The 15,424-nt window shown below is 34.8% G+C and overlaps 1 protein-coding gene and 1 pseudogene across 10 annotated transcripts in view; one reads left to right on the forward strand and one right to left on the reverse strand.

The window, feature by feature from the left end:
* Positions 1-15,424, forward strand: part of SENP7 (SUMO specific peptidase 7) — a 182,446-nt gene that overhangs the window by 81,904 nt on the left and 85,118 nt on the right. For 7 of the 10 annotated variants that reach the window (XM_003261745.4, XM_004091726.3, XM_012501066.2 and 4 more), the window contains one exon: positions 3,803-4,000. The exons of the other annotated variants lie outside the window; for them this stretch is intronic. In XM_003261745.4, the coding sequence (XP_003261793.2) occupies positions 3,803-4,000 (198 nt within the window). The remainder of the gene's footprint in view (positions 1-3,802; positions 4,001-15,424) is intronic. 10 annotated transcript variants of the gene reach the window in all.
* On the reverse strand, positions 6,735-7,599 carry LOC100593877 (annotated as a pseudogene).

Genomic DNA, 15,424 nt, shown 5'->3' on the forward strand with positions numbered 1-15,424 from the left:
TATTGTTACCTAAGTATATATCCCAAAATACTAAATTTAGGTTTTATTTTGCCTGGTTTGAATGTTGTTCTTTTTAAGTTTCTCTTCTGGTATACAGAGAAATCTTATGACACTTAAATGTTGTAGATGTTTAGAATTTTTTCACCTTACTAGTTTGGGGGAAAAAGATTACTGACTTCTGTTGCTGGATATTTTTAGTCAGACAAATTATAATAAAGTCAAATGTGAAATAAGTATTTTCCTGGAGAAGCCAAATTGTCCATCTCATTTAGAGCCTCATTATTAGAATAATCAGTAAAATTACCAATGATTTGTTATTTTCCAACATAAATTCTTATTTGGTCTGAGTGAATAGAAAAATGGCTTTTTCCAGCATTGAATAGTCTCATATTTGAAATTATTAAAATTACCATTGAGATACTAATTTCCCCAATAATTTAGCAAATACCTAAGTCATATAGTTTTTCCATTAGACTTAATTACATTTTATCCTTAAAATAAATTTCCTTAAAGTTTTGTTTGCATTTTTATTTGGTCATTTAGAATTTTAAATTGTACAGTTGTAAAACTTACAAATAATAGACTGGTAGTCTTTAAACATTTTGGCACATTTGCCGTCTCTCGGTGTCTCTTTATGCATGTATATAGATGGGCATCACATACATACATATATACATACACATATACATACGTTTTTGGGGGACCCATTTGAGAGTCAGTTGCAGGCATCATGGTATTTTATCTTCAGATACTTCAGCTTGCTTTTCCTAAGAACAATGACATTCTCTTACATAACAATTACAATATACTATCAAGAAAATTAACAGTAATTTCATATCATCATCTGCTATAAAGTCCACAATCAGAATTTCCCGAGTGTTCCCAAAATGTCTTTTATTTATTTATTTTTATATCTATTTGGCCAAAACCGCAGTTACTTTTGTACCTACCTAATAGAATCAAATTCAGATTCATGCATTGTATTTGGTTATTATACCCCATTAGTCTCTTAATCTAGAAGAGTTCCCACCTGCTGTGCCCTTTCCCTTTTAACCATCACATTGAGTTTTGAGGAGTCCAGACCAGTCGTTCTGTAGAATGCCTCACAGTCTATATTTTTATTATTTTTCTGGGCTTGCCCATATGATTAGGTCCAGGTTACATTTTTGGCAGGAATATTTCATACCTGATGTCATGTACTTCTTATTGCACATATCAGGGGATAACATAATTTCTGGTTGTTTCACTCTTAGTAGTCCTATGTTTGATCATTTGCGTAAGATGCCTGCCAGATCTGTTCATTGTAAAGACACCTTTTCCTCTTTGCATCTGTGAACTCAATTATCTGTTTGTAGGAAAAAAGGATATTTGTGGCATTATACATGTGTTAATCTCACAGGGATTTCTTAACTGTAAGACAGCCTTACTGTGTTTCTTTAGTAAGCTTGTGTACCCCCTCTCTACAATGATTATTTGAAAACTTTTTTCAGACCTATGTTCCTTTATCTTTCCTATCACTTTTAAGAGAAGGTCTTGGTTGGAATGCCTCTTCTCCTATCATAAACCAGTGTAGTGTGAAGCAGTTAAGAATGCTGGCAAGAAATTTGAGAGTGTATGGTTCTGGATCCCATTTTCACTACTCACTCGTTTTACTTAGATATTAATCAGTCTATCTTGGTCTCCTCAACTGCATGAGAAGAATAATTTGTAAGCCCCTCATGGAGTGGTTGTGACGATTAAATGAAATAAATCATTGTAAAATGCTTAGCACAGTGCCTGGTATATAGTACATGTTCAATAAATATTAGCACTTATGCAATTTCTTAGGAAACTTACTGTGTTAATTATCCTGCCTTCTGTGTCTTCAACCCTTACGTGCTTCCCATAAGCATTTAAACTTACACAAATCTCTATCTTAAACTAACTAATCAACCAATAACTGACTAAAAACCTTTCCTGCTTCTCACGTCTATTTTCAGGTCTTGTCTTATTTTCCACTTTCACAACCATGTTTCTCAACTACTTTGATTTGCTATATCCCTTTGCTCGTTTCCCTTTACTGATCCCACTGTATTCTGGTTTCTGCTCCCACCATTCTACTAAACTACCTCTGATAAAGTCGTCATCTCCGTAAATTAATTTTTATTCCCCATTATTCCTAGCACTTCCATTTTATTCTTCATAAACATCAGAATGATCTTTTAAAAATGTAGCTCTGATCTCACTGTTTTCTAATTAAGACTAGTGGATTTCCATTGTTGTTGACATAAAGTCTCAGATCCTTAATATGGTTTGCTAAGTCCTGCCTAACTGCCCATTCTTAGACACATTACCTCTTTATTCTAAGTACATGAGTCAGGTAAGTCCTTTAATTTCTTTGAAGAAGCTTTACTCAATACATTTGCATTTTGTCCTGTTTTTTGGACCTTTCTCCATTTTTTACTTGTTTCCTTTGGATAGTGCCTGTCCTTCTTTGAGACTTCAGCTTCAAGGTCATATTCTCAGAAACTTGGCTCAGAAGAAATGCAGCCTCTGTATTTCTTCTTCATAGCACATATTAGAATTCTAATTAAATAATGAATTGGTTTATTCTCTGTAATGTACACCCCATGAAGGCAAAAACTCAACTATTTTATTTGTAGCTGAAACTCCAGATTATACTAGCATAGTTGTTTTGCTGGAAGATGTTAAGTGCTTGTAGAATGAATTATTATTGATCCATAGAGATGTCACTTATTTATTTTTTAATAATTTAAAACTAATAGCTTAACTTTTTTTGTGTGTGTGGGACATGTTTGGAGTTTTCAGTGTGTTCTATGGAAGTACCCTGGGGACTTGTACCCTCTTCCCGCTAGATGGTCTGGGGATATACACTCAAGTGGCTGCTGCAAACAAGTGATTTTTTTTGAGAGTTCCCGTTTTATCTTGAAAATATGTGAACATATTGCTGTTTCTTAATATTCTTGTGTTTGTTAAGCAAACAAACAAAAAGTGCCTAAAACTGTTTCATAGGTAGTAAAATAGACACTCTTCTGATTAAACATTTCCCAGTACTTTCAGCCATTCCTTACTTGACGTTGTTTTAAGTGCACTTGGTAGCCTATTCACACCACTGCAGAAACTATATTCCATAGTTTTTGGAATTCCAGAACTAAACATAGTTATTCAAGTATTCAGCATAAGGATGTATTGAATGAGAAGATGGGTAAAACATGATGGGCAAAACTGTTGCTGGAACTGCTTGCATTTGTCAGTCTTTTTTTTTTTTTTGAAATTGGTATAGGTACAGTAAGGTAAATGTTTTAAGTTGACCTATTTTAGAAATAAGGTAAAATTAAATCTGTATCTTAAGACTCTATAGCCTTAAGAATGTAAGTGATACAGCAGTGCACACTTAGTTTTAATAATGTTTTCTGAATCAACAAATGCCAAAACAAAAAATACATTTTTAGCGCAAACAGCGGTTACATCTGTGATGAGATCTGCAAATGAACACTGTCCTTCAACTAACATTGTTAATAAACATGAATGCATTGCCAGAAGTCTAGCAGCTGTACATGTGTAATGATAGTTGTAGTATACTTGACAGAATTCTGAAGAAAATCCCAACTTACGTGAAACACACTTTACTTTTTAAGGTATCTTTGGTAATAGTTAGGCATTTTTTCTTTTTTCTTAGGGTATTTACTATAGTTGCTTGAAGAACTGAAATTTAGAATTTCTGGAGATATTAGTTTGTGATGAATTCATGTATTCTACAATGTGTAGTACCATATATACTAATTATTTATGTGTATAACAGGCAACTCAAAGTTACGTTGACGAATGTCCTATGGACGGATTTAGGACGAAAATTCAGAAAGACCCTACCTAGAAACGATGCTAATTTATGTGATGCCAACAAGGTGCAATCAGACTCATTGCCTTCGACATCTGTTGACAGCCTAGAGACATGTCAAAAATTAGAACCTCTTCACCAAAGCCTTAATTTATCTGAAAGGTATGTTGTTCAGTATTGATTTTGTTCAACTCACCACATTTGAAATAATATGAATCCCGTACTTCTAACGATAAAATTGTTGAAATGACCTCAAAGAAGATTTGCATATATAGGCATACCACACTATAAAGCAAATCTTAAAGCTGCCTATCTTAATTTACAAAGTTAGCTGATGTTTCTGTACTTCATTAAGCAGATTGACATGGAATTATATTTAAAAACGAGTATCAGTAGTACATTTAACTTATTTTAATTTGATACATGTACACATCTTTTTAGGGATTATTTTATGATTAAAATGAAGATACATATATATACGTGTGTGTATATGTATTATATGCATATAAATGTATGTGTATATATATGCATTAATATTTTCTTCATCTTTAACATCGTTTCAAAATGTTATCTAATCTAGATCCTAACCACTTTTGACTTTTGTGAGCTTGTATTTTAAATGAATTTTTAAAAAAGGAGATGATGTTAAAATATTGCCTCTAGCTTTTTAATAGTAAATGTTCAGTTTAATTTTGTAGAGTAACAAGACCAATTTTTGTTTTGTGTTTTTTGAAAGAATTATATGGGAGTTTGGGGCTGAAAACTAGGAATTAGCTCTAGGAATCTATAACATAATATCTTTTATATATTACCATTTACAGTTTCAGCCATTAAATGAATGTTTTGGGGGGAAGGTACTTTATTTTCAGTTAGAATAACCTAAATTAGCGAGACAGTACTTTGGTTATATGGTCTGTAATCTGAATGATAGTATATAAGTGCTTTAAGCCAAGACCCAGATAAAAACTGCTTTCAACACAGTTATTTTTAAAATAAAAGTAGAATTCTTGTCAAAACATCTGAAGATATTATACATTAATTTTTAAAGAGAATACTTCTTTAAAAAAGACAAAATCATAAAAAGCCAAGTTTAATGAAGAAATGTCTTACTAGCTCATACCTGGTATAAATTATTTTTCTAAAACACTGTAAATCTTAGAGTCAGACAGCTTAGCATCAGTAATTTATGAAGCAGCTTGCTCTCATTCTATATTCTAGCAGATTTCCTCCCCAGTACAGGTTAACTAGTCTCTTACTGTGCTGACAGATGTAAATAAAAGGGCTACTTAAAGGAATGGCTTTCTAATATCTTTGACTCTTTTGAAAGGAAGCTTTAAACTCTCTTCAAATGACAACAAACTCATCAATCTCCTCATCCCACATCTATCCTTTTTCCAATCAGAACAGTGTGGTAGTCCATTCTCTCAGAATAATAGTTTTACCACTAGGAATTTTTAGCACATAGATTATGTGCTCATGAAATTTAAATATAATATGAAGTAAAGAGTCCCAGTAAGATTCTAATTTGTTTTTTGCTGTGTTTTTAAATTGTTGTTTTTTGTTCAGTTAGTGGGTGAACTACCAGCTAGTCCAGACCTCTTTCCTCAGCTCCAGGTGTCCTAAACTCAACTTGTTGTAAAGTGAGAACCTCATCTTTTCTCAAACTTGTGCCTATTTTTGTATTCCCCCCGTCTGAGTGATTGACACTACTTACAAATTAGAACTTGGGAATTGTCTTTGACTCCTCTTTTTTCCTTATCCTTATATCCAGTCATTTAACATATATACATATATATATATTTTTTTTGGGGGGGTAGAAAATTAAACCTTATTTGTTTTTAAAACCAAAGCACTAGGAAAATATATCATAGCCTGGAAACAGTAAATGGACAGGCTATATTATCACTTCAAGTAATAAGTTGGTGAAAATACAGTGAGGTTGCTATCAAAACAATAAGGTGCCATGCTGGGGCAGGAACACTGTGTTGCAAAAGCCCCAGGCAAAAATGGTATTTGGTAATGAGGTCTGCCTCTCCTTTGCTTTAAAGGAGTCAGCTCATCCTAGCCCAAGTTGCTTACTTTTTCTTTCTTGAATTTCCTGTTGCCAGGGGTTTGTCTCAGTTGGGATCTGTTAATTCAGGGGGCTAAGTATGCAATGTTAGGTTTAGGCTTTCATTCTATCTGTTCTATAAAAACCAGGTTTTTCCAAATCCAGTACTTTATGACTTTTATAATCAAGTAGCCAACTGCTTCTCTTTTACTGTTCATTCCTAGATACTAGTATATATCACAATCAAAACCCCTTTCTCTTCCAAGGGGAAAGTGTTGCTGCAAGATTGTCCTTTCATTTTGCTACACACAGCCTCAGGGTCCATCAGCCAGTAATTATGCTTCCCATAATTAGTGTGTCGTCGCCGCTCATGTTTTTGCACGGTCTCCAGGCTGAAAGATACAGCATGTAATAATATTAAGAAATGTACATCCACATCTTGATGACCAGAAATGGGGATCCACAAGGAACCTTTCAAAGTTCTTATCCAAACTATTCTGCCTCCCAATTCGACATCTTAAAATCAACTTGTATGCCCTTGTATAAATTACACAAAAGCAAGAAAACAAAGACCCAGAAAACTTTTTTTCCCTTCTAAGTTAGTGACCTCATGGATTTTGTTTCAGAGCTTATGGAAAATGGTGTGGTGACACTTCTGGTAAACAGGATGTTGGCAACAAAGAGAAAATATCTCTCTTCAAACTCCACCAACTCTAACCTGCCAGCCTGTTGGTACTTGTGTAGTAAGAAGAGTGGTGCCTTGGAGGGCTCTGGCCTGTTACAGGGGAGATCCTTACTGCCAGGACAAGCGCTGGCCACAGGAAATATAAGATCTAAAACTCTCCTGTAATATCTCTGACCCAATTTAGCACCACTTTTTTCCATTTCATTTTTTAGGACTGAAACATAAAAGAACCAGTGTCTAGAGGCAAGTGACATATGCATTACACTTGGGGCCATCCTTAATTTCTTCATTCATAAACTTTGGTTAAAAGACTAAAGTTCCCAAATTCCTTATAAAAAATATATTCTTGCCCTCAGCCCCGATGGCCACTGGCAAAGGCTTTTATTTCCCAATGGCTAAGAGAGCTTCATTCATCTTCTTGGTCATAGTTGGGATGAGGTGCATGTGGTCATCCACACACTTGGTCACACAACCGGACATCCAGCTGCTGCTTCACCTGAAGTTCCTTACTCCCAGCAGCTATTGAATCTTTGGCTTTGTTGTTGCATTGCATGGTGCATCGGGCCAGGTGGTCCTGGAACATCTCCAACTCACTGGTGACCAAAGCCTGGGCTTGAGCCAGAGGCACATGGCAGCACTTGATGCACTGGTGCACCTGCTGCAGGGAGGCCTGGCTGTCCTCACAACAGCTGGTGCTGCACCGGAACACGAGACCCTGCATCTTCCGGATGTTCTCTCTCTCCAGACTCTTCATGGATTCTACCACCTCCTCACCTGCAGCTGCTGTAGATCTGTCATGGTGACCCCGCGCTGCCCCATGCTGTGCGGCCATATATAGTTATTTTTAACCCCTAAATCTGTCTTATAAAGGATCTGTTCTCCATCTTTATTGCCAGTGCATCAGTTCAAGCCCTAATAACTTCGTGCCTTTATTACTATGGTAGTAACTTGATTAGGTTTCCTTTACGTAGTCTTTTTCTTTTTGTTTTATTCTTTATATTGTTGTCAAAATATTTATTCTAAAAGGCAGATCTTACTTGCCACTTACTGGTTTAACATCTTTCAATGGCTCCATATGATCTTCTGGATAAAGTTCAAACTTCTTAGTTTGGCACACAAGGCCCTTAATGATCTCGCCTTTGCTTATCTCTAGCTTTGTGTCTGTCTGTTCCTCCATATTCACAATGTACTTCAGATTTAGGGAACTATTTTCAGCTTACTGAATGTATATACTGTTGTATACATCCTGTTTGTTTTCTTGTCTTGGAAACTGTCCTCCCCCCCGCTTTTTTAAGGAAGCCTTCCTTGATTCCACCCTCCAAATCTATATATGATCCCTTTCTTTGTCTTGCTAAACAGCTTGTTAGTATATCATAACACTTATCACACTATGTTGTGATATTTAGTTTCTCTTCCTCCCTGCAGCAAACTTCCTGAGGATAGGAACTATATTTTATTTCTTATTTTTTCTTTATTTCTAATCTGGTACTGGACACTTATTAAATGCTTAATAAATGTTTGCCGGATAAAAGAGATTGCTTCTCACCAGAGTTACATCTCTAGACTCTTTGTCTAATATATATTTTCCCTGTAAGAACCAATTATATACTCAGTAATTTTGGTGACAACCAGGAAAAGAGATATTACAAGCGTCAAATAAGGAAACTGGAGAACTCTTTTGTGTATGGCTTTGGATAGATGTTTTCTACCTGAGACTTGCTATATATAATAGGAGACTTACGCTTTCTTCAGTCTTTGCTTAACTTTGATATGAGGCTTTTTGTTTTATTTTCATTCCTACTCAGGACTTAAAATTTTAGAAAGATAAGAGGGAGAAACATTTATTTTTGCATTTTAATTTTATCCTAAAGTTTAATCATTGAGTAAACCAAAATTACTCATTCAGTTCCAGAAATGGTATTTTGTTGGACATTTTATTTGCTTTCTGGAATCTAAAGTAGTGAACTAAGTATCTTGCCTTTTATGTGAGGGCGGTTTGGCTTTTTGATTTCAGGATAAAATTGAGAAGAAAAATAGAAAAGACAGTTCAAGTCAATCTTGTACGTAATGGAGAAAAGGGTTTTCGCAATATCAAAAGAGTTTTAGAAATATCAAACTAGCAGTATGTGGAATGCACATTTATTTTTTAAAAATATGTAAACTGCATTTTAGTGTTAGTTTTATCTCCATGTATGGTTCATATCTATTTTCCCGGGAGAAAATTCCAGACATCTATAAGTCTTTGTCAATAGGAAAGAAAGAACCTAGTGGGACACATATACAAGGCTTTTGAGAAAATAAACTATCTTTTTTCTGCTTTCATCAGTTTGTACCAGAGATTGTTAGAGAAATAAGGAGATAGTGTACCCATATTCCATTAAGAAGAGTTAGCTGCTGGTACTTGGAATTTCTGTAAATATATTTATTTATCTTTGTCTTAAATTTATATGTGTTTGAAGTTGAAAAAAAATTACATATTCCAGATATGTGATGGTAAAACTACTTGGATATTGCAGTGTTCCTGTCATTTTAAGATTTTTAAAGCCAGTAATCTAGTTGAGTGATAATTATTCACTTAAAATTTAGTTTAATAAAAGAACAAATTTGGAAACTAATCTGTGAATCTCTTTAATAAAGTTACTCAAATATTAAATTTTTTATACATACCTTTAAGATGCTGATTTAGAAGGTATACTTTAAATTATATCATCTGGGACAAGCATAGAGTTATGAGAATCCTCTTAAAATGCCACATAGCACAATTTTAGAAAGGAATTCATTGCAGCAAAACGAAAACTAAATTAGTATTGTAATTTTTTGGCTCATTATAGATTTATTAGTGGATATAATTATGTTATCTTTCAGCAAGGACTTCATTTCTCTAAAAATTTGCTCTATATATGAAGTTGTATGTTAATAGCTCTTTCTAGTTCTTCAGAATTTTCCCTGCATTATTAAGTTATTTGAATATGACAGTTTCCTTGCTATTTAAGGAAGGAACTTGTAGTTTGCAATTGAGAAAACTAAGAGTCAGAGAGAATAACCATGCAGAAACACAGTCAGAAAATGGTACTACTTCTCAGGCCAGTATACTTTCTGCTACCTCTCACTGCATTTCAAAATTTGTTTCTGCTTTGGTTTAGTATATTTATGATATTTTGAAGTGGGATTTCATAATATTAGTAAATAAAATTAAATAAATTATATCCTATGTACTGATACTGTTTACATACTTAGGAAAAATTGTGTAAATGTGTGAAATGAGAACTTTTAGTTCTTCCTTCCAGATCGAGATAGCATGAAAGATGAAGTATACACCTTTATATACTTAATTCCTTGCAGAAATTCAGAACTTCTGAAATGCTGGCTAGCCCTGGAATATCTTTGACTGTACTAATTTATAAACCTGTACTGCAAAAGACAGCTTAGGTATTGTTAATTTAGTTCTCAGTTTATAGATTTGTGTTCTTTAAGGCTATCACACAAAATTCCTTGTTTCCTCAGGGTACCCAAACTGGATAAGTTTTCAATAGTTGATGAAAGGTGTTTGGGCCGTGGCTGTGTGCTATGAAGAGCTATGTGTACCGTAGTCATTGCTGTTTAATTATATACTTTAATTGTATGTTGAAAATTGCAAACATCTAGTAAGATTTTTTTATCAAGATTGCAGAGCATAGTAAATTATAAGTATTATTTGAAAGGGTAGTTTATAGCTTTGAGCAAGACTACAGTAATATGAAAATTATTATAGAAATATGAAAATTAAGTGTTATTCCATTTATTGTGTATTTACTATGTGCCAGGAATTATGCTAACTGCTTTCCATCTATTATCTCATTGAATCTTAACAACTTTATGAGGGAGATATTATTCTTCCCATTTTAGAGATGAGAAGATCAATGTGTAGAGGTAGAAATTATGGTAATTAACTTGCCCAAAGATTTATAGTTATAAGGTGGTAAAATAAGAATCCAAACCTATGTTGGTCTAACTTCAAAGTCCTTGCTGTTAATTCCTGTGCCATACTGCTTCTCTTTGCATTTTCACCCTTCTGAACTTTAATTTTTGTCATCAGTAAAGTAGGAATTGGACTTTGCTACAGATACCATATCTAATTCTTTATTTTATTTTATTTATTTTATTTTTTTATTTTATTTTATTTTTGAGACAGAATCTCACTCTGTCATCCAGGCTAGAGTGCAGTGGCGCAGTCTCTGCTCACTGCAACCTCTGCCTTCCAGGTTCAAGTGCCTATATTCTTGTGCCTCAGCCTCCCAAGTAGCTGGGATCGCAGGTGTGTGCCACCATGCCCGGCTAATCTTTGTATTTTTAGTAGAGATGGAGTTTTGCCATGTTGGCTAAGCTGGTCTCGAACTCCTGACCTCAGGTGATCCACCCACCTTGGTGTCCCAAAGTGCTGGGATTACAGGCGTCAGCCACTGTGCCCGGCCTATACCACAGTTTCTTTATCCGCTTGTTGATGGATGGGCATTTGGGTTAGTTTCACGTTTTTGCAATTGCGAATTGTGCTGCTATAAACACATGTGTGCAAGTAGCTTTTGCCTATAATGACTTCCTTTCCTCTGGGTAGATAGCCAGGAGTGGGATTGCTGGATCAAATGGTAGTTCTACTTTTAGTTCTTTAAGGAATCTCCACACTTTTCCACAGTGGTTGTCCTAGTTTACATTCCCACCAGCAGTGTAGAAAAGTTCCCTTTTCATCACATCCATGCCAACATCTACTATTTTTTGATTTTTTGATTATGGCCATTCTAGCAGGAGTAAGGTGGTACTGCATTGTGGTTTTGATTTGCATTTCCCTGATCATTTGTGATGTTGAGCACTTCTTCATATGTTTTTTGGCCATTTGTATATCTTCTTTGAGAATTGTCTATTCATATCCTTAGCCCACTTTTTGATGAGATTGTTTTTTTCTTGTTGATTTGTTTGCATTCATTATAGATTCTGGATATTAGTCCTTTGTCAGATGTATACATTGTGAAGATTTTTTCCCACTCTGTGGATTGTCTGTTTACTCTGCTGACTGTTCCTTTTGGTATGCAAAAGCTGTTTAGTTCAATTAAGTCCCAGCAATTTATCTTTGTTTTTATTGTATTTGTTTTGGGTTCTTGGTCATAAAATCCTTGCCTAAGCCAATGTCTAGAAGGGTTTTTCCAATGTCATCTTCTAGAATTTTTATAGATTCAGGTCTTAGATTTAAGTCCTTAATCCATCTTGAGTTGATTTTTGTATAAGGTGAGAAATGAGGCTCCAGTTTCATTCTCCTACGTGTGGCTAGCCAATTATCCCAGCACCATTTGTTGAAAAGAGTGTTCTTTCCTCACTTTGTTTTTGTTTGCTTTGTTGAAGATCACTTGGCTGTAAGTATTTGGGTTTATTTCTGGGTTCTCTATTCTCTTCCATTGGTCTAGGTGTTTATTTTCATATCAGTACCATGCTGTTTTGGTGATTATGGCCTTATAGTATGAGTTCAGGTAATGTGATGCCTGTAGATTTGTTCTCTTTGCTTAGTCTTGCTTTGGGTATGCAGGGACTTTTTTGGTTTCTTTTGAATTTTATAATTGTTTTTTCTAATTCTGTGAAGAATGATGGTGGTATTTTGATGGGAATTACGTTGAATTTGTAGATTGCTTTTGGCAATATGGTCATTTTCACAATATTGATTCTACCCAACCATGAGTATGGGATGTGTTTCCAGTTTGTGTTGTCTGTGATTTCTTTCATCAGTGTTTTGTAGTTTTCCTTGTAGAGGTCTTTTGACTCTTTGGTTAGATACATTCCTAAGTATTTTATTTTTATTTTTTGGCAGCTGTTATAAAAGGGGTTGAGTTTTTGATTTGATTCTCTGCTTGGTCGCTGTTGGTGTATAGAAGAGCTGCTGATTTATGTACATTAATCTTGTATCCAGAAGCTTTACTGAATTCTTTTATCAGTTCTAGGAGGAGTCCTTAGGGTTTTCTGGAGGAGTCCTTAGGGTTTTCAAGGTAAATGATCATAGCGTCAGCAAATAGGGACAGTTTGACATCCTCTTTATCGATTTGGATGCCCTTTATTTTTTCTCTTGTGTGATTCCTCTGGCCAGGACTTCCAGTACTACGTTGAAGAGGAGTGGTGAGAGTGGGCATCCTTGTCTTGTTCCAGTTCTCAGAGGGAATGCTTTCAACTTTTCCCCATTCAGTATTATGTTGGCTGTGGGTTTGTCATAGATGGCTTTTATTATATTGAGGTATATCCCTTGTATGCCGATTTTGCTGAGAGTTTTAATCATAAAGAGATGCTGGATTTTGTTGAATATTTTTCTGCATCTATTGAGGTGATCATGGGATTTTTGTTTTTAATTCTGTTTATGTGGTGTGTCACATTTATTGACTTGCGTATGTTAAACCATCCCTGCATTCCTAATATGAAACCTACATGATCATAGTGGATTATCTTTTTGACATGTTGTTGGATTCAGATAGCTCATATTTTGTTAAGGACTTTTGCATCTGTGTTCATCGGGGGTATTGGTCTGTAGTTTTCTTTTTTTGTGTGTCCTTTCCTGGTTTTGGTATTAAGGTGATACTGTCTTCATGGAATGGTTTAGGGAAGGTTCCCTCTTTCTCTATCTTGTGGAATAGTGTCAATAGGATTGGTACCAGTTCTTTGAATGTCTGATAGAATTCTGCTGTGAATCCGTCTGATCTTGGGCTTTCTTTTGTTGTTGGTAATGTTTAAATTACCGTTTCAATCTCGCTGCTTGTTATTGGTCTGTTCAGGGTACCTAATTCTTCCTGATTTAAGCTAGGAGGGTTCTATCTTTCCAGGAATTTATTCTTCTCTTCTAGGTTTTCTAGTTTATGAGTATAAAGGTGTTTATAGTATCTTTGAATGATCTTTTGTATTTCTGTGTTGTCAGTTGTAATATCTCCCGTTTTGTTTCTTATTGAGCTTATTTGGATTTTCTCTCTTCTTTTCTTGGTTAATATTGCTAATGGTCTATAAGTTTTATTTGTCTTTTCAAAGAACCAGCTTTCTGTTTCATTTATCTTTTGTATTTTTTTTTTGGTTTTAATTTCATTTAGTTCTGCTCTGATCTTGGTTATTTCTTTTGTTCTGCTGGGTTTGGGTTTGATTTGTTCTTGTTTCTCTAGTTCTTTGAGGTGTGACCTTAGATTGTCTGTTTGTACTCTTTCAGACTTTCTGATGTAGGCATTTAAGACTATGAACTTTCCTCTTAGCATCGCCTTTGCTGTGTCCCAGAGGTTTTGATAGGTTGTGTCACTATTGTTGTTCAGTTCTAAAAGTTTTTAAATTTCCATCTTGATTTCATTTTTGACCCAGTGATCACCAGGAGCAGGTTATTTAATTTCCATGTGTTTGCATGGTTTTGAAGGTTCTTTTTGGAGTTGATTTCCAGTTTTATTCCACTGTGGTCTGAGAGAGTGCTTGGTATAATTTCAGTTTTCTCAGATTTACTGAGGCTTGTTTTGTGGCCTATCATATGGTCTATCTTGGAGAAAGGTCCATGTGCTGTTGAATAGAACGTATATTCTGCAGTTGTTGGATGGAATGTTCTGTATATAAACCTTAAGTCCATTTGTTCCAGGGTATAGTTTAAATCCACTGTTTCTTTGTTGACTTTCTGTCTTGATGACCTGTCTAGTGCTGTGAGTGGGATATTGAAGTCTCCCACTATTATTGTGTTGTTATCTCATTTCTTAGGTCAATTAGTAGTTGTTTTATAAATTTTGGGAGCTCCAGTGTTAGGTGCATATATGTTTATATTTTCCTGTTGGACTAGTCCTTTTGTCCTTATATAATGCCCCTCTTTGTCTTTTCTAACTGCTGTTTCTTTAAAGTTTGTTTTGTCTGATATAAGAATAGCTATTCGTGCTTGCCTTTGCTGTCCATTTCCCTGAAATGTCTTTTCCATCCCTTTACCTTAAGTTTGTGCGAGTCCTTAAGTGGTAGGTGAGTGTCTTGAAGGCAGCAGATAGTTGGCTGGTGAATTCTTATTCATTCTGCAATTCTGTGTCTTTTAAGTGGAGCATTTAGGCCATTTACATTAAATGTTAGTATTGAGATGTGAGATACTATTCCATTTATTGTGCTATTTGTTGCCTGTATACATTATTTTTTGTTTTTGTTTTTAAGATTGTATTTGTATTTTATAGGTCCTGTGAGATTTATGTTTTAAAGAGGTTCTGTTTTAATGTCTTTCTAGGATTTGTTTTAAGGTTTAGAGCTCCTTTTAGCAGTTCTTGTAGTGCTTGGTAGTGACAAATTCTCTTCCCATTTGTTTGTCTGAAAAAGACTGTATCTTTCCTTTGTATATGAAGCTTAGTTTCACTGGATACAAAATTCTTGGCTAATAATTGTTTTGTTTGAGGAGGGTGAAGATAGGGCACCAGTCCCTTCTAGCTTGTAGGGTTTTTGCTGAGAAATCTGCTGTTAATCTGATAGTTTTTCTTTATAGGTTACCTGGTGCTTTTGTCTCACAGCTCTTAAGATTCTTTCCTTCATATTAACTTTAGATAACTTGATGACAATGTGACTAGGTGATGATCTTTTTGTGATGAATTTTCCAGGTGTTCTTTGAGTTTCTTGTATTTGGATGTCTAGGTCTCCAGCAAGGCCAGGAAAGCTTTCCTCGATTATTCCCCAAAATATGTCTTCCAAACTTTTAGATTTCTCTTTTTCCTCAGGAACACCTATTATTCTTTTTTTTAATTTTTTTAATACTTTAAGTTCTAGGGTACATGTGCACAATGTGCACCTTTGTTACATATGTATACATGTGCCATGTTGGTGTGCTGCACCCATTAACTCGTCATTTACATTAGGTATA

This window comes from Nomascus leucogenys, chromosome 21 (assembly GCF_006542625.1).
Source record: "Nomascus leucogenys isolate Asia chromosome 21, Asia_NLE_v1, whole genome shotgun sequence".
Classification (NCBI taxonomy): Eukaryota; Metazoa; Chordata; class Mammalia; order Primates; family Hylobatidae; genus Nomascus; species Nomascus leucogenys.